Here is a 23,894-nt window from a genome sequence, read left to right as displayed (position 1 = left end):
TTATTTTGACATTAGTGTTCAGGATGGACTAGAGTGGGTAGAGACTTGAGGAAAGAAGACCATTTATGAGGTTGTTGCAATAAACTAGATTAAAGATGACAAGAGTTTAAACTAAGGTGGCAGCTATTCAAGGCATGAATGCAAGAGAATTTGTTATGGGGAAAGAAATGAAAAGATGTAGCAACTGATTGGAGCTATTAGGTTCAGGAGATGAGGGGTCAAGAATAATGCCAAGATAATGAACCTGGGAGACTAGAAGGAGAGTGGAGACTTGAAAAGAAAAAAAGGAGATTGGAAGAAAGGAGAGTCTAAGAGGAAAGATAATTGAATTAGGTTCTAAACAAGTGAATTTAAGATGTCTCTGAAATAATGAGGTATTATCTCACACCTATCAGGTAGGTCAAGATGAGAAAAAAGGGAAAATGATCAATATTGAAGAGTCTGTGGGAGGACTGGGAGATTGATGCATTGCTAGTGGAGTTGTGAATAGATCCAACCTTTCTGGAGAGCAGTCTGGAACTATGCCCAAAGAGCATTAAAACTGTTCATACACTTTGACCCAGCAATTCCAATTCTAGGTCTATATCCAGAAGAAATTATAAAAAAAGGGAAAAGTCCTACATATTCCAAAATATTCACAGCAGTTCTTTTTGTAGTGGTAAAGATGTAGAAATTTAGGGGATACCCATCAATTGGGGAATGGCTAAACAAGTTATGGTATATGAATACTATAGAATACTATTGTTCTATAAGAAACCATAAATGGTTGGACCCTACAGAAGTATGGAATGATTTATGGGATCTGATGCTAAGTGAAGGAAGTAGAACCAAGAGAACAATGTACACATTAACAACATTGTGAAATGATCAACCTTGATGGAAGCAATTCCTTTCAATAGTTCAGAGAGCTAGCACAACCATATTGAACTATGGACAATCTTATTCCCCATCCAGAGGAAAACAAAACAAAACATACACACACACACACACACACACACACACACACACACTCCAGAACCTGATGAACACTTTATAAAAACTATCTCTTATGTATTTCTTTCCCTTAATCTGAATTCCTCATACCAAAAATAATTAATACAATGTATAAGCATGTTTATCAAAATATGTATGCACAATGCTAACCACTGAGGGGAGGGGATAGGGAGGGAGGGTGGAAGGAAATTTTAACTTGAAAATATTCATGTGCAAATGGATGAAAATAAATTAATTAATGTTTAAAAGGCAAATGTAAATTTTAAGCTACTTTTTAAAAAAAAGATATCTCTGAAATGTCTAATGGAATATTAGTGATGCAAGATGAAAACTCAAGCAGAGAGACTAGTGTTGAGCTTGAATAGATCTCAGTCATTAAACCCATGTGAATTGTTGAGGTTCCCAAGAGAGTATAATGAGACGAGAACTTAGAGTGGGACCTTGAGGAACACAAATAACTGGAGGTCATAATATAGATTTTGATCCAGCAAAGAAGCCTGAAAAAAGATAAGATAGTGAAGTAGAGGGTGAGTCAGAAGAGAATGATGCCAGGAAAATTCAAGAAGTATCCAGGATAAGGGGATGAACAGCAATGGTAAGTGAAGAAGAATTAGGACTGACAAAAGATCATCAAATTTGGCAATTAAAAGATCATTAATAACTTTGGAGAGTTAAGTGATGAGGTGGGAAGTCAGATTACAAGGGTTTAAGGAGTAGGGAAAGAAGTTCTGGAAGAATGAGAATGTAACAGTTTTTCAAGGAATTAGCATGTTAAAATGAGGAAAAATCAGACATCTCAAAGGAATAGTAGAGTTTAATGAAGGTAGTTTGATTTGATTTTTTTGTTTTGTTTTGCTTTTGCTTTTGGAACAGAGGAAAAATCAACATGTTAGAAGGCACTAGGGAAAGGATCAGCTAATAGGGAGAGGTTGAAGATTCAAAAAGCAAAGGGGATGATTGTAAATGCAATCTGCCAGAGAAGACAGGAGGATATGGCATCAAATGTACATGTAAAAAAGTTGAACTTCATAGAGAAAAGGTCTGGAGGACCCTGAAGCATCATACCTTGGGGGAACAGAGTAGGAGATGAAGAGAATGGGAATAGAGGGAGATGGGAGTAGAGGGAGAACCCAGAGCTCATTTAGCATGGCCTTATGAAGTAATAAGCAAAGGTCTTCAGTTTAGAGAGAAAGAGGAAAAGAGGAAAACCATTTTAGCAGCTCTATGGAAGACAGAGTGAAGAGTCACCTGATGCAGGGAAATCAATTTTAGAAGGCTATGGCATATTTGGGTTTTGATGGCTCAGAGTGAGTGTAAATAGCAATTTTTTCTGCTCTGATCAGAAATTCTGAGTATCTTCCCCTCCCAGATTGATTCTTTTGGGAAAGTAACACTAGGTCATCTTTTGCTTCAGTTCTTAGCTAGCATTTAATTACTGAATGGATGTTTTGTCAGACTGTCTGAGACCTGGGGAAAACTTTACTTTAAAAAGGCCACTGTCTCCATCTGGGCCCATTGCCAGTCATCCTGACCTTTGTCTTGTCTCTGGACTCTGATGACCCTGGAAGAGAGTGAGGCTTATGACCTTGAACAGATCTGTCTCACTTAAGTCCAATTCATTTGCAAGTCAAGAGATCAACCTCCTGATGTCATTGATCCTCTTTGAGAATAAAAGTCAAACAATATAGCATCAAAAAAAGGTGGCAGATGAGATCTAAAGATAAAAAATGGCCTGATTTGTCAATTGACTAAATATCTGGGGTAAGAGAAAGGAGCTAAAGGTGACACTGAGTTTTCAGACCCGATTGACCCGAAAGATGTTAGTATCCTTGAGAGTAATAGAAAAGCTTGGAAGAGGAGTAGGTGTGAGGGGGAATGATAATGCAAAGATCCACAATCTAATGCAAATACTTGCTTAGTCTGTGCAACAACTCTAATCCACCCAATTTGAAAACAGGACCCTAACTCACTAATCACTGACCCAAAGCATTGAATCAGGTCCTACCACAACCACAAGGAGATATGAGGCACAAAGAGTAGTATATGGGGTGAAGCACAAGGAGAGTATGTGGGATGAGGAAAAGGTTTCCCAGTAATTATTTACTATGAGTGCTCAGATCTCCTTAGAATATAACTTTCCCACACGCCTCTCCTCCACCTCCCAGTGCCACCGTCTGCTCTCTTCTCAGGGTTTCTTCCCTCCTCTTCTCTCCTGAGCTCACCATGGTCCTTCCCCAGCAGCTGTTGGGCAAATGGCGCCTGGTAGAAAGTAAAGGATTTGAGGAGTACATGAAGGAATTGGGAGTGGGAATGGCCCTGAGGAAAATGGCCAGAGTGGCCAAACCAGATGTTATAATCTCTGAAAGTGGGGATGAAGTTACCATTAAGACTGAGAGCACCAGAATATAACTTTCCTGAAAAACCAATGCATAGCTCAGACAGGGAAAGTTGGTAGCTTGCAAAATGAGGGATTGTGGTTGTGTTAGAGACAAGTCAATGGAAAAGGTATGATGGGAACAATCTTCTCAGCTTCATATTGGTTGATCACATAGTTCTTGAAGTTAGAGCATAGTCACCTTGGGACTAGTCTACATTTTGTAGACCACTGATCTGAACTCTTGGGAATTTGCCTCATGTCCTTTTCAAAAATAGTCATACCCTAAATGGGATGGGAAATTACATAAAAGGGTGTTTATGGCATACAAGAAGAAAGTAGATGATGCTCTCTATAGTCACTCCTTTAAATAATGGAGATAAGAATTCTAAACCCCTCAGTAGCATCAGATTGAAAAATACGATAGGGAAAGGGAATGAAAAAATAAATTTACATGATAACTATTATATATTAAAAGGAATAAAAAAGTTGAACATAATAGATTTACAGTTTCACATTTAATCATCTTTTATTATACTTTATTAAAATGTTTGTTTTATTTCATAAATTAAAAATAAATATTAAAAAAAGTAACTGGCTACCAAATCTCTGCAGTGTGTGTGTGTGTGTGTGTGTGTGTGTGTGTGTGTGTGTGTGTATGTGTAAAAAGATTTATGGGGTAGCAAAGACTGAGGAGTGTGGATGATTAAAAAGTATTTACCCTTAGGGGACTAGAAACAGTTTCACTGGTCAACAATCATTTCTGGTAACACTAAGGAAAATTATCATGGAATTGTTTTCTAAAAAACTCCCTTAATAGAGCTTTTGCAGAGTCTGGTTTAGAGAAGGATTATATTTGTTTGGAAATGCTTCACAAGCGATGACATAATGTACATACTTAGGCTTCCCATAGACAATGGATCATCATGCTGGGTTAGCCAGTATTGACTCAGTGCCTCCTCCTAAGAGATGACATGGTTAACATCAGACATGCTTGGCAGAACTATCTTTTCCAAATTACATAGCTCTAGCAACTAAAGAGAGTTGAGAGTCCATTATGGTAAAACTTTCCACAATGAAGCATCATTCTCATCTAGGAAGCTGACATTGTAATCACTGAGTTTTATAAGAAAGGAGGGAGAGAGACTTTGAGCTGTGGTTATTTTGAAATAACAAGGCCCAAGCAGCCTCAAGAAACTCCAGTCAGCTTATTTTTTTAATTGCTTATTCTATTAAGGTCAGAAAATATAATTCTTCATGCATAAATGACCTCATAAAAAGTCACTGTCATTGTTTCAAAGTTTACTGAGATTAAAATTAACACAAATTAAGCAATAGTAATATCTGAAAGAAAATTAAAGAAATTCCCATACTTCCCACCATGTTCCCTCTCCACAATCCAAATAATTTTCTCTTCTCCAGTTAATACCCACTATATTGTAGGTAATTTCTTCAGTTAGGACAAATGTTCTCAGAGCAGCTAAGACACAGTAGATAGAGTACCAGACCTGAAGTCAGGAAGATTCATCTTGACCACTTACTGGGAAAGTCACTTAACCATTTGCCTCAGTTTTTTCATCTGTAAAATGAGCTGATTTCATTGATTGGTTGCTATCCTTTGTAATCAAAGACCATGATATCTAGTGCTAAATCATCATGACATGCACATGATTTTGATTAAAGTGAGGTATTATTGTGCAAAGGCACCCTTGTCAGTTGTCTCTTCTAGAATCATTTTAACCTCCAGGGACTTGATAGTGTAGGACTTCTGGTGCTGGTCTGGATATAGTGGGGGACCTTCGTCTTTCAGATATAGATCTTTTCCAAAATATCAAGGGAACATGGAGTTATCATAACATCAAGTTTAGGGTTTTTGATTTAGCGACATTCAGTCAAAGTTCCCCAGCTGGTAACTGTATATCTTTAGTCTTAGTCAGTAATTACATCCACTGATGGGTGACAAGTCTTCATCGTAGGTACAAACCATGCATGGACATATAGTTCCCCTCATGCAGGGTACCATATCATCAGAATGGTAAAAATTATACTAACTTGTTACACAACAGTCTATTTTATTCAATATTGTGACCATACTGAAACCTAAAGACTCTGGTTTCCCAGAAGCTGCCCATCAGGTCATGGGAATACCACCATCAGATCACTATGCAGCATCATTTATGGTCTGAACTACAACTGCATCCAATCATCTTCAAACCTCTCATTTGGTGACTCTAGATAACCTTGGAGAGATTCCATGCCCTCACCACCACCACCCACCCCATTCAAATATCTATCCTATCAGCTTTCAATAGTACCTGCCATGCCTCCTGATGGAGAATCAGGGTACAGTTCTGAAGAGGGAGCCTGTAAAATGAGCTAGAGAAGGATGGGAAAACATTCCAGTATCTTTGCTAAGGAAAACCCCACACAAGGACCCAAACAATAAGATGTGGCTGAAATGACTGAACATCAATAAGGTGATGTAGCTAAGAGAATGTTGCACTGTCAGAAAAATAAGCTCAAATTTTATAGCTGTAGGATTAAGTTACTTAATTTTTCAGTCTCCATTTCCTCATTTGTAAAAGGAGAGTGATAAAGGGTTCAAAGGGTTATTATAGGAATCAAAGGAGATCATTGTATTGCATCAAGTTTAGGGGTTTTGATTTAGTGACAATCACTCAAAGTTCCACAACTGGTAGCTATATACCATTAGTCATTGTCAGTAATTATATCCAATGTTGGGTGACAAGTCTTCATCAATAGGTACAAACCATAAAGAAATAAATGTATGTGTGTATTTGTATTATACACACATATAATATAATTATATAAATAACAGCTATCTTTCTTCTCCTCCATATTTTTGCTGTTTTTACCTTCTTGTTTTCTGAATATATTACACCACTGAGTGGGAGAGGAAGCCAGTGCCGTAGTAGTTACACCAGGTCTGGGTGTCAGCCGTTTTGAATTCTAATTCTTGATCAACCAGTTACTGACTGTGGGAGTTCAACTAAGATATTTATTCTCACCTTGGTTTCCCCTTGTTGTGACATTGTGTTCTTTTTTTCTGGGTTCTTATGAAATTGCCATTCCTGTTTGTCATTCTCTTCAGAATTCCCAGAAGCTTAAGGAGAATGGAACAAGAGAGGGAAGGATAGCTAGAGCTAAATACAAGGAAGGTAGATCTGACAACTGGCATGGTTCTAGTGTCCTAAACAGTCTTCCCTTGAGGCTAGTCTGATGCCCACTGAGGAGGAATTTTGCTTCAATCTAGACCCCTCAAGGGTCAAGTTTACCTAAGGTTATTTTATAGTGTTGATGAAAGCCTCTGAGAGATTAGAATGAGTCCAAGAATATATAAAAATTGGGGGCAGCTGGGTGGCACAGTGGATAGAGCACTGGCTCTGGAGTCAAGAGGACCTGAGTTCAAATCCAGCCTCAGACACTTAATAATTGCCTAGTTGTGTGACCTTGGGCAAGTCACTCTTAACCCCATTGCCTTAAATAAAAAAAAAATTTAAGCATTTATAAAAATGAGGACTTATTTTTATCCCTCATCTAGTATGGAAGTGACACCTAAAGCCATAACTATGATGGGATGACCACCATAGTTTGCTTAAGGGTGCAGGCTCCAGGGTAGAAGCTGCAAAGAAGCAAGTTTAGTCAAGGTCAGGAGAAACTTTTTACCAATTAGAGCTGTCCAAAAGTTAGATGAGCAGCCTCAGAAGATGGTAAGGACCTCTTCAATGTAAACCTTCAAGAACAGGTTTGGAAAGCCACTTGTAGGAATATTTTAGTAGGAATTCCTTTATGGTATAAGTTGGACTAGAGAACCACTGAAGTTTTTTCTAACTCTAATTTAATTCTATTTCTAAAATTCCTACAGTAACATGGAATCAATTTAGCACCTAGGTAGGAAAAAATAGTTAAAAACAGGAATCTACAAGATAATTGCCTTTCCAGAACCTATTGGGGACATTAGAGCTGCAAAGGAAGACCATTTAAAATTCCATGGCCCATCCACCTTCTTCCCCTTCCTAAATTCTCATGGTTCCAAAGCCAATCCAGGTCTGTCAGATGAAGGATCCCTTCCCTCCTCTTCCTTCTTCCCCTCCTCCTCCTCCTCCAGCCTAAAGAAGTCCCAAAAACTATCTAGGATGAATGAATTAGGGGGGGAAATGGAAAGACTGGCTACCACTCAAGACCACATCCTACCCATCCCCACCTTCCCTTGCTTTCTCCCTTGGGCATTATTTGACTGCTCCTAGAGCTTGGATGAGATAGAGGTCAACAACACTATCCTGTCCCTGGAGGAGAACCATCTGTCCTTTTACTGTTTCCTAATGTCCTCCAGGTTTTACCATCTGCCCTCTCTAAGCTGAAAAGTCAGTCCCTCAGCACTCTTGGATGATCTATTTATGTAACCTAAGGACCCCTAGGTCTTGCCATCCTCCCAGCAACTCTGCCCTTAGAACTCCCATGACTTTCCATCTTCCTTGCAGCTTAATTTTCAAGTGTAGTCTCCTTGAATTAGAGGATGAGCCTGCAAGAGCAAAGGCTGGCTTCCTTTACCATTGATATCTCCAGTGCTTGGAGTAAGCATTTAATATACTTTTTCAATTCTTCTTTCCTTTGCTCCTGCCTTCCTTCACTCTTTGACCTGTATTCTAGGTGAGTACCTTCCTCATAACATACTGGACCTCATTGTGTCTGGGATCTCTGCCCTATCTCCCTTCTCTACTAAATGAATTTGTTTTCAAAAGGTGGTTTGGGGTGGTGGAATGAGAGGGTGTTCTTGTTATGTTGCTTGCCTTGGTGAAACTTGCTCCAGATGCATTTTATAATGTTTATCCTAGATACAAATAAAATTCTAGTTAAGGAGGGACCCTTTGCTTTTTGGACATTCTAACAATGGAACACAAGTTCAAGGAGATCCTATAAAATTGCATTGACTATAAGTCTAGGATTTGACTATATCTTTTATCTGAAGACTCCTCTACATCAAAAAAAATATTACTAATTTATCAAAAGATTGATTTTTTTAAAATCTACAGTACCTTAAAGGGATAGTTTGCTAAAGTCCTGATCTGCATTAAAGGAGAAATACTCCCATTAATGAAATTCATGAATGTCAGATTCTAGTAGAAGACTCCGACCTCATCCAATCACCAAGAGTACCATAGATTGGATCCAAATTCTTGGATTACACTTGAGCCTCATCCTCTCTTCTGGAAATCCTCCAAACTAGAGATGATTCTGGATAAATCTTCCAGATCTTTTTTCAAACAAAGTTGAGTAAAAGCTGGACTATACTTAAAAGAGGGAGGGGAGATAGTATCATGACTTTACTTCATAATAGGATTTCATGCCTCCACACCTCCTGGCCAGAAAAGTTCTAATTGTAAATCACATTAAGAGGAATCATTGAATAAGATTGTTAAATCCATGAAGGACCATTTGTAATACAGCATTATTTTTGCTTATTAATTCCAGAGAACAAGCAATTAACATAAGATAATCAAATAGAAAAATATGAGCCAAGGGACTAAGAATATTTTCTCCAACTGAGAAGATATCCTTATTACTAGTTGCTTGAATCTATTATGTGCCTAATTAGAATGTCTCTTTTGTCACCTCTTTATTTTCACATATAACTACTGCTTGGGTAAATAAGAGATGGGATTGAATAATTGATCTTGAATCTTTAAAATATCTTTCTGGTACTTTTTTTTCATCATCCAAGTGATTCCAAGAATCCCTGAATAAGTCACTTGTAACTGCCCCTTTCCCAGAATACAGAGAAATGGCCATTAATAGGTAGAAAAAATGAAACTGAGAAAAAAGTAATTCAGAATCTATTAAGGTCAAGGCCATGTGATGTCCATAGCAGGAAGATAAACCAAGCAGAGAGAAGGAAAAGGAAATAAGTATTTATTTATTTATTGTCATCTATGTCCCAGGCTCTGTGCTTTTTGCATATTAATTTATTGTGCTTTTATAATTATAATTATTGTTATGCTTTTACAAATATTATCTCATTTGAGTATAAGATAGAATCCTTACCCACAAAGAGCTTGGGATCTAGATGGGGAGATAAACACATTAATTAAGGTAAATTCTCAAGAACTTATTTAAGCAACAGTTCAAGATAATAACTGCAGACATTTCACAAAGAGGTGAGAACTATATAAACTAGTATACAGTAGTTTCAAAGGAGTCTCAGAAGGTTGGATGAAATAGACTTATTCCTATCTCTCTGTCCACTCCTTTTCTGTCTCTTTCATTAGTGCATCTTCCTTTTTTTAATCCCAAAAATGTAGATTTGATCTCATGGCCAGCAACTATTGTCAATTTGAGCTACAATATAATTTTATTATTATTTTTTTGAAGGGAAATAGTTTGGAGATAAGAAAGTTAGGGATAGGTTCAAAGAGGGAAGAGTAAAATTTAAAGGTTTTAAAATAAATTTAAATATAGCTTCAGCAAGTAACTAAGTGATATGATAGATAGCACACTAGCCCTGGAGTCAGAAAGATCAGAGTTCAAATGCAGATTCAGATGCTTAATAACTGTGCGACTTTAGGCCTGGCACTCTTAACTACAAAAAAAAAAAGGAAGGAATGAAAGAAAGAAGGGAGGGATGGAAGGGGGGAAGAAGAAAGAATGGAAAGTAGGAAGGAAGGAAGGAAGGAGGGAAGGAAAGAGGGAGGGAAGAATGGAAGGAAAGAGGGAAGGAAGGGAAAGACTCAGAATTCATGCAGAAAGGCTTCTCTTCTTGACTGGTCTTACCCCCACCCTCACTCTTACCCACCCACCCATCACCTCCCTCCCACCTCCAGTATGGTTTCATTAAAATATAATTATATGGAATGTGATGAGTTTTGTACTTCTCATAAATGAATTACACTTCATAAGGATGGTAGGCACAAATTTGGCTCAAGAATTAGGGACCACACCTTGCAAAAGAACTGATTCACTTTGTTTCCATCTACCAACTCTAGAACAGATCTCATCACCTAACCTCTTAACTGATGTGCCTGCTTACAATTTCTCTCCTCTCCAACTCATCTTCCATGCAGTTGGCAAGCTAATGTTCCTAAAACACAAGTCTAACCATATCATTCCTCAGTTCATAACTCTTCAGGAGCTCCCTATAGTATCCTAGATAAAATTACTATCTCCTCGCCTGTCATTTAAAGCCCTCCCCATTCTGGCTCCCACTTATTTCCAGATATTTCTTATACTATATGTTCCAACAAAACTGGTCTACCAACCTTTTCTTGAACATTCCATTTCCTTGACTCTGCACAAACTGTTCTGCAAACCTGGAACTCCTTCCCTTCTCAACTCTAACTTTTAATACTCAGCAAAGGTCCTACTCCTAAGGCAAGATTTTCTGGATACAACCAGTTGCAAAATATTTGAGAGAAATAATGGTTTCATCATTTTTTTTAAATTCCTAGATTGTAGCCTTGTGCTTCATACATAATTTGCTTTGAAAATGTTTTTTTGAATTGAAACCTAGCCTGGAGAAGATTTAGTAGAAACAAAATTATAATACAGAAGGAGGATTTTGAGTTTTTGAGATCTGCAAAAAGCACTTTACTAATATTCTCATTTTGTCCTCACCAACACCACCAAGAGGTAGACACTATTATTATCTTTATTTTATAAATGAGGAAACTAAACAGATATAAATTAAGTGGCTTGCTCATGGTGACATAACCAGTGAATATTTGAAGCAGGATTTGAATTCAAGTCTTCTTGACTCCAGGTCCAGCTCTCTATCCATTCCCCTTCCACCTATTGCCTTTTGTATTTAATAGCACTTGAAAATCTGATGTGTGTAAAAGGGATTCACCCTATGCTGTTTGGCTGCAGAGGTCAGAACTAGTAACAATGTATGGAATGTGCAGAGAAGCAAATTTAGGGTCAAGGTAAAGAAAAACATAGAGCTATGCAAAAATGGAATGGAATGTCTTCAGAAATAATAGAAATATTCAAACGACAATGGGATGACTATTTGTTGGATTACTGAGTGGGGAGGGGGGAGACACAGTTCCTATGTTGGTACAAGTAGGAAGAGATGGCCTCTGAAGTCACTTCCAACTCTGAGACTCCCCAAATATTTAACACAAGATTATAGATTGATCATAAGACTTTCACAGAGGTGTGTAGATGTCACCAATTCCCTTGTAGGCATGAAAGGTGACCAGTATCAAATTCAATTATTGGTACTTTCCATGCAATTATTAGTTTCAGAATTTATTTATTTCTGACGCAACTTATCAGCAAGACTCTCTTAATAATAACTCTTGCCTTCAGTCTTTCCTCCCTACAATCTGTTGTTCATGGAGGCATATTTTCCTTGTGCCATTCACCAAAGCTTCAGCAGAAGCTTTGAAGGTCATTAAAGTTCAAGGTCATTAAAAGGTCCTCTACAATCTGGATTAGGATAGGTTCAAAAGAAATAGTAGTAAAGGACTACAGTAATCTACTGTCTGACAAACCCAAAGACATTAGCTTCTGGGGTAAGAATTCACTATTTAACAAAAATTGTGGTGAAAACCAAAATAATAGTCTGGCAAAATTAGGCAAAGACCCACATCTCACACCCTATACCAAAATAAGATTAAAATGAGTACAGGATTTAGACATAAAGGGCAACACCATAGATAAATTAATAGACCAAGAAATACTCATTTATCAGAACTAGGGAAAGGGGACAAATTTATGACCAAAAAAAGAAATAGCATACATTATAAACTGCTAAATGAATGATTTTTTACTATATTAAATTAAAAAGGTTTTGTACTAATACAATCAAATAAAACGAATTCTTCCAAAATTATAAGGAAGGCAGAAAAACTGGGAAACAATCTTCACAACTGGGAGTTCTGATAAAGGTCTCATTTCTAAAATATGTAGAGAGAACGGCATCAAATTTATAAGGTTACAAGTCATTCCCCAATTGAGTAATGGTCAAAGGATATGAATAGGCAGTTTTTAAATGAAGAAATTAAAGTTTTATATGATCATATGAAAACATGATCCAAATCACTATTGATTAGAGGAAATGCAAATTAAAACAACTATGAGGTATCACCTCACACCTATTAGATTGGCTAAAATGACAAAAAGTTGAAATGATCAATGTTGGAGAGTTTGTAGAAGAATTGGGACATTAATGCATTGCTGGTGGAGTTGTGAACTGACCCAACCATTCTGGAGAGCAGTATGGAACTATGCTCAAAGAGCAATAAAACTGCTCATGCCCTATGACCCAGAAATAACAATTCTACATCTATATTCAGAAAAAAAGCATAAAAAAATGGGAAAGGTCCCACATGTTCCAACATATTCATAGCAGCTCTTTTTGTAGTGGCAAAGAATTGGAAATTGAGTGGCTATCCATCAATTGGGAAATGGTTAAACAAGTTATGGTACATGAATACCATGGAACACTATTGTTCTATAAGAGACCATACATGGTCAGACTCTAGAGAAGCATGGAATGACTTACAGGATCTGCTGCTGAGTGAAAGGAACAGAACCAAGAAAACAATGTACACATCAGCAACAACATTATGAGATGATCAACCTTAATGGAAGCAGCTCCTCTTAGCACTTCAGAGAACTAGGACAACCCTATTAGACCTGCTACTGCCAATGTTATCCCCATCCAGAGGAAGAAAAACAAAACAAAACAAAAATTCTTCGGAATCTGATAAACACTTCATTCACTTTTTAAAAAATATTTCTTATGTATTTCTTTACCTTAATCCTAATTCCTCATACCAAAAATGACTAATCTGTAAATTTGTTAAACACAAATGTGTATGTACAATATTAACAGGACTGTTCACCACTGAGGGGGAGGGGGGTGGGATGAGAGGGTGGAAGGAAATTTTGTAACTTAAAAATATATATATAGGCATATGGATGAATGTTGAAAAACTTTCATAACATGTATTTGGAAAAATAAGATATCAATTTAAAAAGCCCTCTACAATATACACCACCCTGAGTCTCATCTCAAATTATTCATTCCCACATATTCCACACTCCAGTCAAACCAAACTACTTGTTATACCCTCTTCTGGATGAGATCATCTTCTGTCTCTTTGCTCACATTGTTTTCTAAACTTAAAACACCCTTCTCCTGTACTTTTTATCTGTTGAATTCTATCTTTTCATCTCATTTGAATTTATCTTTTAAAAATAAACCTAAAATCTACCTTTTAAAACCCAACTTGAATGTGACTTCATCCAGCAAGCCTTCTCTGATTCCCAATGACTCTTTTCATTCTCCCCTATACCATCTTCACATAATTATTTGCTTGTTTAATATTTGAACTTTTTATTTCATGCTGGAGCTATCTGTACTTGTATCATTTCCCCCTTGTTAAGGGGAAGTTCCAGATGGGCAAGGATCATATCTTATCTAAACTTTTTATCTACCCTAGTCCCAGTAGAGTTCATTCAGCACATAGTAGGTTCTTCAAAAGTGTTTGTTGAATTTCTTTATTTAGATTTAGTTGTCTCCCCCTATTAAATTGTGAGCTCTTCCAAAGCCCTTCTCTGTATCCCTTCAAAACTTAGCAGAGTGCCTTATACTGACTGCTTTAAATATCTTAACTATTGTACATTTAATATGCGTCTTGCATTCTACCACAGAGAGGATTGGTCCTAATGTAAATTTTGTATCCCTAGCCCCTAGGCTCAATGACCTCGGGAATGACATGATTAATACATTTTTGTCAAATTGTTGATTAATTTTCAACTGTTAGATTTCATCCTCCCTGTGTGCAGTCATAATCTGTCTAGACAAGAGGCCCTGGAAAGAATATCTTGTAGGGACTCTAATTAGCTTACATGTTACTGATGGACATCATGAGATGCTCCAGCTGGTAAAGGATGCCTATAACTATTTCCCCTAACCCTAGGAATTAGAAAAAAAGTTGATACTTTTCAAATAAATTATGTCTTTTGTTGATTATGGAAGAGGAGCGATAAATACACTAATTTGAAATTTTAAGTATGCATGTCATAACTTCCAAATATACAAGAGAATGAGTTGGCAATAAAAGGCTACTGCTCTCCTCACTTTCCTTTTCTTCCTTTCCCGTCCATATCAGAGATCAGAATCATCATCTGGATGAACTTCTTCATTTTACAAAGAAACTGAGAAAGGAGAATTAATTCACTCAGAGTCACAAAAGTAGTATTCGGCAGAGCTAAAGTTTAAACCTACTTTTTTTTGGTTTCAGATGCCATCCAAGCAATTTTCAGGTACATCAAATAACAAAGGATTACAGAAACTGTTTAACTCACATTTTTGTACATCTTTCAAGAAGAGAGAAAAATGAAACACAATCATATCTATATATTGTATACATACCTTTATTTACAAAAAGTCACTGACTTCAGTTATCCCAAACCCAAAAGATAAACAAAAAACAAAAAATAACCATTTTCAATCATGAGCATGGCATTTGGGTAGATAGTACTGGACCTTGAGTCAGGAAGACCTGATTTCAAAATCAAAAAGCTGTAAAACCCTGAACAAGTCACTTAACCTCAAGAACCTCAGTTTCCTCATCTGTAAAATGGAATAATATCTACCTCTTATAGTTGCTGTGATGACAAAATGAGATGTTTGCAAAGCACTTTGCAAACTTTTAAATTTTCATTTTGGTTTTATATTTACATTTTATAAATTGTCATTATTATTAATTACTTGTAGGAAAATTCCTCTGCTCCTTCTTCAGAGTAAATAGAATTAATTTTATCCAGACCTAAAATTCAGTTATAAGATTTTCTACCACCACCCCCAGTAGACTTCCAGCTTCAAAACAATTCCCTTATTATTATGTTATACTGCATATAAATTTTATCCTGGCTGGCCAATGGAAGGTATATTCAGTAATAACAAAATTCTGAAAAGGAATACAAAGGAAACTAGAAACAACCAATGTCTCATTAATCTATAAGAAGATAATTAGGTTCTAAATAATTAAGAATTGATTGTAAGAGCAATGAAATACTATACTTACATTTTCATTGCAATTTAGTAAAAAGAAAACAAAACAACACAAAAACATGTAATTTCACCAAAATGAGTGAAAACAATACTGGAGTTTGGGGTCAAGAATCTGAATTCAAATCCTAACTTTGCTACTATTTGACATTGGGCAAATAACTTTGTTTCTCTGTTTTCTTATCTAAAAAATGAGGAGGTTGAACTAAAATGACTTCTCAGATCCTTTCCAAACCTAAATTGATAATCTTTTGAACAAATTCAGATGCAGGTTGTTATTGAACTAAACTCTGCAAGTTAAAAAAATGATAGGAAAACTATAAAAAGCAGACATAAGTCCTCAAAAAAATTGTAATCTGTTTCATTAATCTCTCCCTCCATTATTAGCATCTGAGATAATCATTGCAGACCATCAATCTATCAAAGGAAGAATCAGGAAATGAAAGAAATGTCCCAGGCACATGCTAAGGATTAGGAATGCAAAGGAAATGAGCAAGCAAGTTAGTCCCTACCCTCCAGGAGGTTACTTTCTAAAAGAGGATGACAATTTTATATGATGAGCTAGGAAAGTCATAGCTCGGCTTAGAAATGGTGTGGCAGTTTCCTTCTAGGCAAGACAAAAAAAAAAGTCATCTTCCAGGGTCCAGTATCCCTGGGAAAAGGTCTAAGAGAGAATAAGAAGGATGGCTGACATGCAGTCAAGTATGGTTTAGAAATAGCAGAGGATGCAAATGGATGCAAGTAATTGGAAAAATTAAATAAAATTTCAATACAGAAAAAAAGGAAAAAAGAAATACCAGGAGAACATGAATCAATAAGAATCATTTATTAAGTACTTCCTACAACCCAGGCTCTGGACTAGGTGGGCATTAGAAATCCAAAAAAAAAAAGGCTATTCTTGATCTCAGGAAACATACTTTTGACAAAGAAATGATATTTATAATAATTCAATTCAACCTTTATTAATCCACTTCTATATTGTGCTAAGGGGACAAAGATGAAAAAATAGCATTTGCTTTCAAGGAGCTTATACTCTAATGGACACAAATAGAAAGTGTTAAGGTAAACAGGTTTTCCAGTTTCTCAACTTCCTTGACCTTTCCTTTTCCACACAACAGAGTCAGTGGTTATTATTTTAGGGCACCTGCCTCCCTTGCCCCATTACTATCATCAAAATGATTTCCCTCAGGATCCAGAATTCCTGAAGATTAGGGTTAGGAAATTAGTGTAAAAAATTGTATCAGATGTGAGGCCTCACAAAGGAATTGGTTTCATGTGGTAGAAGTGATAGAGATAAAAATTGTTATTAAAAACTGCATAGATGGTTTAGTTCAGAGCTGGGGGGGGGGGGGGGATAGGAATATTCCAAAACACATGAGCACTTTCTCTGGGATTCATGGTTTCAGAAAATGCTTGAGCAGTGACTCAAATTTTTTGGTCTCTTAAAAACTGAGGACCCTTCAAAGAGCTTTTTTTAATGTGGGATTATATCTGTTCTACATTATTATATTAGAATTGAAACATCTTAGTATTAGAATAAAAAAAATTGATTTTGAGGACCCATCCTTCAAAGAGCTTTTGTTAATATGCATTATCTGTTCCATTTTATCATATTAGAAATTAAAACATCTTAGTATTATAATAAAAATATTTTTACTTTGAGGACCCACTGAAAAGATCTCAGAGACCCCCCTCCCCAGGCATCCTTGACCCCCAGCCTAACAAATTCAGAGATTAAGTGACTTGTCTGGCTTCATATAGGGAACTTGAACCCAGATCTTCCTAGTAGTAGGGTCAACTCTTTATCAGCTGTGCCACATTGCCTCTACCAATCTTTATTTGTAGATGATAATAATAGATCCTTGGAACCTCAGAAAATGTAGTCCTTAGGATTTTCATGAACTCTGACATCAGCATTTATATATTGATCCTCTCTTCATTAGGAATATCAGGAATCTTCTAGTACACCAATGCAAAACTAATACCTACTTGGATAGAGAAAACAAAATCTGTTGGAGGGGAAAGACAGTGTGCTAAATGAAAACTGAAACCTGAGAGTCTTCAGATGACTTTCTTAAAAGGGAGAATTTGCCAAAAAAAAAAAACCCCTCTTTGGCAAGCATGCCAGAAATGGCTGCTGTGGGATATGAAGTCAGGATCCTTGTTATGGAGACTCTACAGCATCCTTAGCTTCCTACATTTCTGTGGGCAAATCCAACCATCCTGTAATGAGAGAGAAATGACCTAGTTGAAAGTGGATAGGGCAGCTAGCCAAATAAAAGGATCTCTAAGGGACAGCGCCAGATGTTTTCCATCAGCTCTACATGTGGAGGTACCAAGAAGATCAGCAGGAGTACCACAGTAAAAAGAAACCAGAGAAGCTAACTCTAATTTCAACCATAACATGAAGAATGGTCTATAAATACCTTATATTCCTTTGTAAGTATCCCAGAGGACATTCCATGGGCATTTCTAAAGCCTACAGGAAAAAACGTGTCTACTATTGCCTGGAATGTGTACATACAGCCGCCTGCACAAATGCACACCCTTGTACAAATGCTTGCTTTAGCAAGAATTTATAGTTAAAAATAAATGTTGTCTTAATGAAATAATAGAAGTACATCCTAGATGAGTGCCAGTTGATGAACTGAAGCTGCTAAATGTGTAATATTTTCTTCAAAATCAAAAATACATCTTCTGACTGTTTCAACTAAATCTCTCCAGACTCATTTTAAGGTAATTGTGAGATGAATTAGAGAGCAATGCTTCATAGGAAAGTCAAATAATAGTGTGGTATAACCTTTGAACTCCCAGGATCCCTTTGGGTGGCTTTTATACTTGTTTTTAAGGAAGAGCGGGTTCTTTTCCTCTCCTATTTTTTGCCTTCTCAGGAAGTTTATGGTATAATGAGATAAACATCAGAAAAGCTTCAAACTGTTTACACTACACCTTCACAGAAGAAATGCTTTCTTTCATTTGTATATAATTTGAAAAATTCTTGAAGGCTTCAGATAACTTGTTATCTTCAGATAATTTTCATTTTGTGGGTGGGGTGAACTTTTATTTTATTTATTTAATGTGTATGTCTGTGTGTGTGTTTTGTGTGTGTGAGATGGGAGTTAGTAAGGCAAAGTGATCTCTGAAACAATGCTAAATCTCTTCACAACTTTTTTTAATAAATTAATTCTTTTCTATTTGCTCCTGTCCTTTTTTTTCTACAGAACTGTGTCTGTAAAATTTGAAATGACATTCTCTTCACCTGCCAAATGTTGTTTGCTTAATAACAACCAGTTATCCCAACATATCTTCTAAATAGATTGAACACATGGGACACCCACTGCTTTCATTTGAGTCAAATTAGCTAAATGAATGGGCAATGCTCAGAATCAAAGGCGATTTTTGCTAATTAGGAGCAAAGTTAAGCTGCCCAACTACCTATTATTTTGTATAGTAACACAATGCTTCATTGTTGTTAACTGAAGTTAGTTAACTCAAACAGAAAATATCTCATTGAAATTGTTCTCTGAAATTGGTTTGGGTCAAATTGTATTTACCTACAAATACAGTTCCCCTTTTCCAAGAGAAAACTTCCCCAGAAAGAGTTATTTAATACTTTCACTTTAAATTACTGAATGTGTATGAAAACAACTTCTGTATTTTAAAGGTTTTCCTCTGGCTTTTAGCTCCATTAAAAAAAAGATCAATGAAAATTATCTTAACAGCCTACTTCAATTAATGAAGCAGATCAATATGTATGTTGGTTCTCATTAACTGAATTTGGATTGACTGGTCAAAGTGAAATCATTTTAGCCACTATCCAAAGTCACAGGAAAATAATGGTTTTGAGTAAAATGAAAAGAGAATAAGAAAGAAATCTCATATTTTTGGAAGAAAAAAAATTTAGAATAAATTCCTTTCCAGGATGAATCAGATTGGATTGCGACAATGAGGAGGAAAGTTTGCAAAAAAATGTGAAATTTTATGCTATAGATTATTGCAAATAAAAATAATTCTTGAATACATGGAGAAGATATCCTACGGAACCAAAGGGAAGTAAATCTATCTTACAAAGTCACCAGACTGGAACCCAAGTGTCTGATTCTGAGTTTCTGATTCTGAGTTTAGTGCTGCTCTTTCATTTACCTGGGATAAACTACTAATTTCCCTAAAAAAATCTCCCAAAATAACAGGAAGAAGTTTAAAAAGAACAAACAGAAAAATATTTATTGAGCTCATCTGCAGGTATCTTTGCCATTAAGCATAAAAAAAATACAAGAGCCAGGAACTTTACTAGGTAATGGGACTACAAAGACAAAAGGTAAAAGCAACTTCTGTGCTCAAGCTTAGCCTAGAGAATCTTGTTTACATTTATATAGCATTTTCCCAAATGTTATATTGACCAGACATAAGCTCATTTGAGTCTTACCTCAAACTAGTGTAACCTACTTAGTCCCCTCTTACAGATGAGGAAACTGAGGTATTAAATGAATTAAAGTTTTCTACTCAGGATCATTGGGAAAGAAATAAGCATTTAAAGAGTGCCTGCCGCATTCCAGGTGCTTTACAAATATTATCTCATTTGATCCTCACAGAGATGCTGCTATTATCCCTATTTTTACAGTTGAGGAAAATGAGGCAATGAGAGGTTCAGTGACTTGCCCAAAGAGACAAAGCTAGTGAGTATCTGGGGTTGGATTTGGACTCAGGTCTTCCTGGTTCCATTATGTCACCAAATTAGAATCCAAGTCTTCTGATTCTGAGTTTAGTGCTGCTCTTTCCTTTACCTGGGGTAAACTACTAACCTCCCAAAGTTTTAATGTTCCTATATGTAAAATGATGTGGGACTTCAAGGGTCCCAAATTGGCAGTTTGGCTGGAGTCAAGAAAATCTGAGTTCAAATCCAGCCTGACACTGTTAAGCTCTGTGTAACGCTGAGAAAGTCACTTAACCTCAGTTTCCTCAACAATAAAATGGGCATAATATCTGCATCACTTGATTTTTGCCGAAATTGATAGAAATTATATTTGTAAAGCATTTAATATATTGTTTCCTGTCTCACCCATCTTCTCCTAGCTTCCAACTCTATGATCCTGTGATCCAAAGAACATGTAGAACTTCCATTTACCTCAATAGACATTGTTCACATAGAACAAGAATGATATCAGTATTAGGCAACTGAACTGAATGCTAGATCCAGAGCTGGAAGGGACTTCAGAAGTCATCTAACCCAAATCCCTAGTTTAATGAGAGTCTATAGTTTAAATCCTTCTTAATCTCAGAGTGATTTTTTTGGTCCATTCCAATCTGGCATTTTGGGGGTACCATTATCTATAACTAAGGGCAACTGAAGCTATATGTGTATTTCTCTAAAAGTTTCATTCACTGGGTTCTGTGAATATTCTATATTATATTTTAAGAGGCCAAAATGTTACAATATTAATTTTGTTGTTTTTGGTGTTTTGTTCCAACTATTTCTCTTGGGCCCCTTCTATAAACTCAGCAGATAGCAGTGGATAGATGGAAAATCTGAAGAGAAACAGAAAAATCCATTTCTTTCAAATGGATTTAAGTTACTGGGTGCTTGAGAAGAATAATTCTGGCCAAATCAGGGAATCCCACTTGATGCTCAGGAGGCTCACAGTGACTATGGCCCTATGAGAAGGCAAGCAATCAAGAAAAAAGAGAGGGGAGAGAGAGTCCTCTTTACAGCTAGCACACAAAGATCCTAACGCTTGCCCTGAAGGAGTATATTGATCAGCAGTTAGTAAGTCAAAGGTTAATAACTTAGGCCAGATTATTTTCAGTTATCAGAGGCAGGATTAATGATGGCCTCTGGCTCAGGAAACACAGGGTCTTCTCTCTTTGGTTGAACTGCTGAGAACCAATGAATTACACTCTTGGAATATAATTCCAAAAAAGCATGTAAAGGCCCAAATAAATCCATGTCTCAGAAGGCAGATAGCAACAAAGACTCTTGTGGGGAGCAGAGAGGCATTTTAGGATTTGGAACAATCAGGAATAAATTGACAACTGTACTGTATACTCTGAAAACATCCAAGTCTTTTGCTTCCATCTATTATGCATTCCACAAAGCCACATGGTAGGTTAATAAGCCCTCTCCCCAGAGCTTGCTTTGGAAACATGGATGTTGTTTCTGACAGCCCATATGGCAGAATCTGGCTGTTAGGACCAGACAGCTGCTGGACCTTACAGACATAGCAGCCTCAGAGCCATTTTCAAAATGCACAAGTCTTGACTAAGGGGTCAGGCTTCCAAAGTATTCAATGCCTCTCACATTACTAATATCCTTTCTACTTGTGAGCTTCATAATCTGGGTAATTATCACTAGCCTTGTAGAATAAAGAACTCATGAAAGGCAGATCTATCATCTTGTATCCTCAAATTGGCTTTAAAATAATTTGCTGAAGGGGGGGGAATTAAAGCAAAATGTCACTCTCTCATTTCCATAGGTTAAAAATAAGGTTTCAATGGGCTTGTTCTTGGGGAAGAAATAATATTTTCTTTGTTCCCCACTGTCACTAGGGTTCTCTTGGAGGCGTGTAAGGCAAAAATGAACTCCTTCAAATAAAAGAATGTAATCGCCAGAAACCCTCAAGAGTCAATTAAATTAGGAAGCAGAGATAATCATAGTCACATAACTGAAGAGAAGTTCAAGGGATAGGAAGAAGGCAATTAAAGATCGTTATCTTTCTTCAGGAAAACTCAACCTAAATGACTGCCGGCACCTTAAGCAAGCATTCACTAGTTAGTTCATCTCCACCCACACCCACTCACCCCACTTTATCCAAGTGTCATCCTCCATAAACACTTTCCCCCTTCCTCATTAAGGTCATACTTTTGCCAACTGGCTGCACCTTCCTAAGTATCTCTCCCTTGATTTGGTACATGGAGGCCCTCCCCATTGCCTTCCAGAATAAAGGAAAAGTTGAAAAGACGCTATAATCTGTGTAAGACAGACTTGCTATGCAGAGGATATTTAGAGAGAAATGGTCTCGGTTTCAAAACAAAAGATGTCAAGAACGTTTCCATTTCCTGGGCAGTAAGTGAGTAGAGGAGTAACATAGTGGCGCCCCAACCCTCACACGCGCCACCCAATTCACTCTAAGAAATCCAGGAGCAAGAAGCGAATAGAAGAGCTACATAATAGCGCCCTAACCTCACCGACCAATTGAATTCACTTGGAATCTGGGGAGTAGAGGGAAAGCCTACGGGAAGGGGGAGGAGGGGCAACATTTCTGCTGAGATTTAATTTTTAAAGACTTTTTTTGGGGGAATGTGCTGGAAGTTATCAAAAAGTTCTACCAGAAGTTTTCTGAGGGTGTTGAATAACGGTAGCCCACCCCTCCCCTCCAAAAGTGGAATAAACTACTATCTGAACTTTTTTTTGTTGTTTGGTTTTGTTTTGTTTTCAGGAAGGGTTGTGTCTGGTCTACGCAGTTCATTCTCCTGATGGACGGGTCTGGCTCCTGGCAAGCCAGATGTGGGGGCAGCCAGCCGCTGGATCATTGTCCAGTTCCAATATTCCGTTTTCATATCACACACACACACACACACACACACACACACACACACACACACACACGCACACGCACACACACACACACACACACACACACACACCACACACACACACACACCACACGCACACGCACACGCAGAGCTGTCTAACCAAGTCCCCCACAGGCGGGAGGAAGAATGTGCCACAAACAATCCCGGCGTGCGAAGGGGACTACGCGGCCCAGCTCCTCGGGTCGCGAGCACGCCGGGGCCACGGGGCGCCGGCTGCAAAGCGAAACCGGCCCCCCGTCCGGCCCGGCTTCCGAGTCCGGCCTCCCGGGCCCTTTACCTGCTGCTGATGGGGTGGCCCGACGGCGGGGCGGCCGCGATCTCCGGCGCGAAGCTGGGCTCGATCCGGGAGATCCTGGACGGCGCGTAGGAATGGTAGGCTGTCAGGACCACGCTGCCGGAGTCCTTGATCTCCATTCTCAGAGGCGCATGTCTCCCCCCACGGCCGGACCACCGAGGCGACGGCCAGCGCCGACGGCTCCGGGCCAGCCCAGGGCCAGGCACGTCGGAGCTGCGGGCTGCCTCCCGGGCCGCTGTCAGGGCGGACTAGGGGAGAGCAAGCCCAGGCTGCACCTCCTGTCAGCTGTATTAGCATATATTTAAAAACACCGCCCACAAGCGCTGCCATGTGGGGGTCGGATCCATGTTTCTAGGAAACTGGAAACCTGTAGTAATCCTACTGGGGCTCAGAGCAAGCGCCTCTGGTCAAGATTTTCTGGCTTTGTTCCTTTTTTTTTTTCTCTTTTCCTTTTCCTTTCTTTTTTTTTTTTTTTTTGCCCTTTCCAAATGCAGGCTTATCCGAGCGCTGGGAGCGTTTCCTGCCTGGCAGCCCGGAGGGAGAGCAATGAAATCATTCTTTAGTTCTTGCCCCAAAAGAGAAAAGAGGGGCCTGCCCAAGAA

The 23,894-nt window shown here is 37.8% G+C and overlaps 1 protein-coding gene across 1 annotated transcript in view; it reads right to left on the bottom strand.

The window, feature by feature from the left end:
• ARHGAP28 (Rho GTPase activating protein 28) overlaps positions 1-23,508 on the bottom strand; it is a 186,402-nt gene extending 162,894 nt beyond the window's left edge. Inside the window, exon 1 of the mRNA XM_074201154.1 lies at positions 23,275-23,508. Within this exon, the coding sequence (XP_074057255.1) occupies positions 23,275-23,411 (137 nt within the window). The 5' untranslated portion in view covers positions 23,412-23,508. The remainder of the gene's footprint in view (positions 1-23,274) is intronic.
• Between the last annotated feature and the right edge of the window lie 386 nt (positions 23,509-23,894).

The sequence above is a fragment of the Macrotis lagotis genome, chromosome X, assembly GCF_037893015.1.
Source record: "Macrotis lagotis isolate mMagLag1 chromosome X, bilby.v1.9.chrom.fasta, whole genome shotgun sequence".
Taxonomy (NCBI): domain Eukaryota; kingdom Metazoa; phylum Chordata; class Mammalia; order Peramelemorphia; family Peramelidae; genus Macrotis; species Macrotis lagotis.
This window is presented reverse-complemented; position numbering and strand designations above follow the sequence as displayed.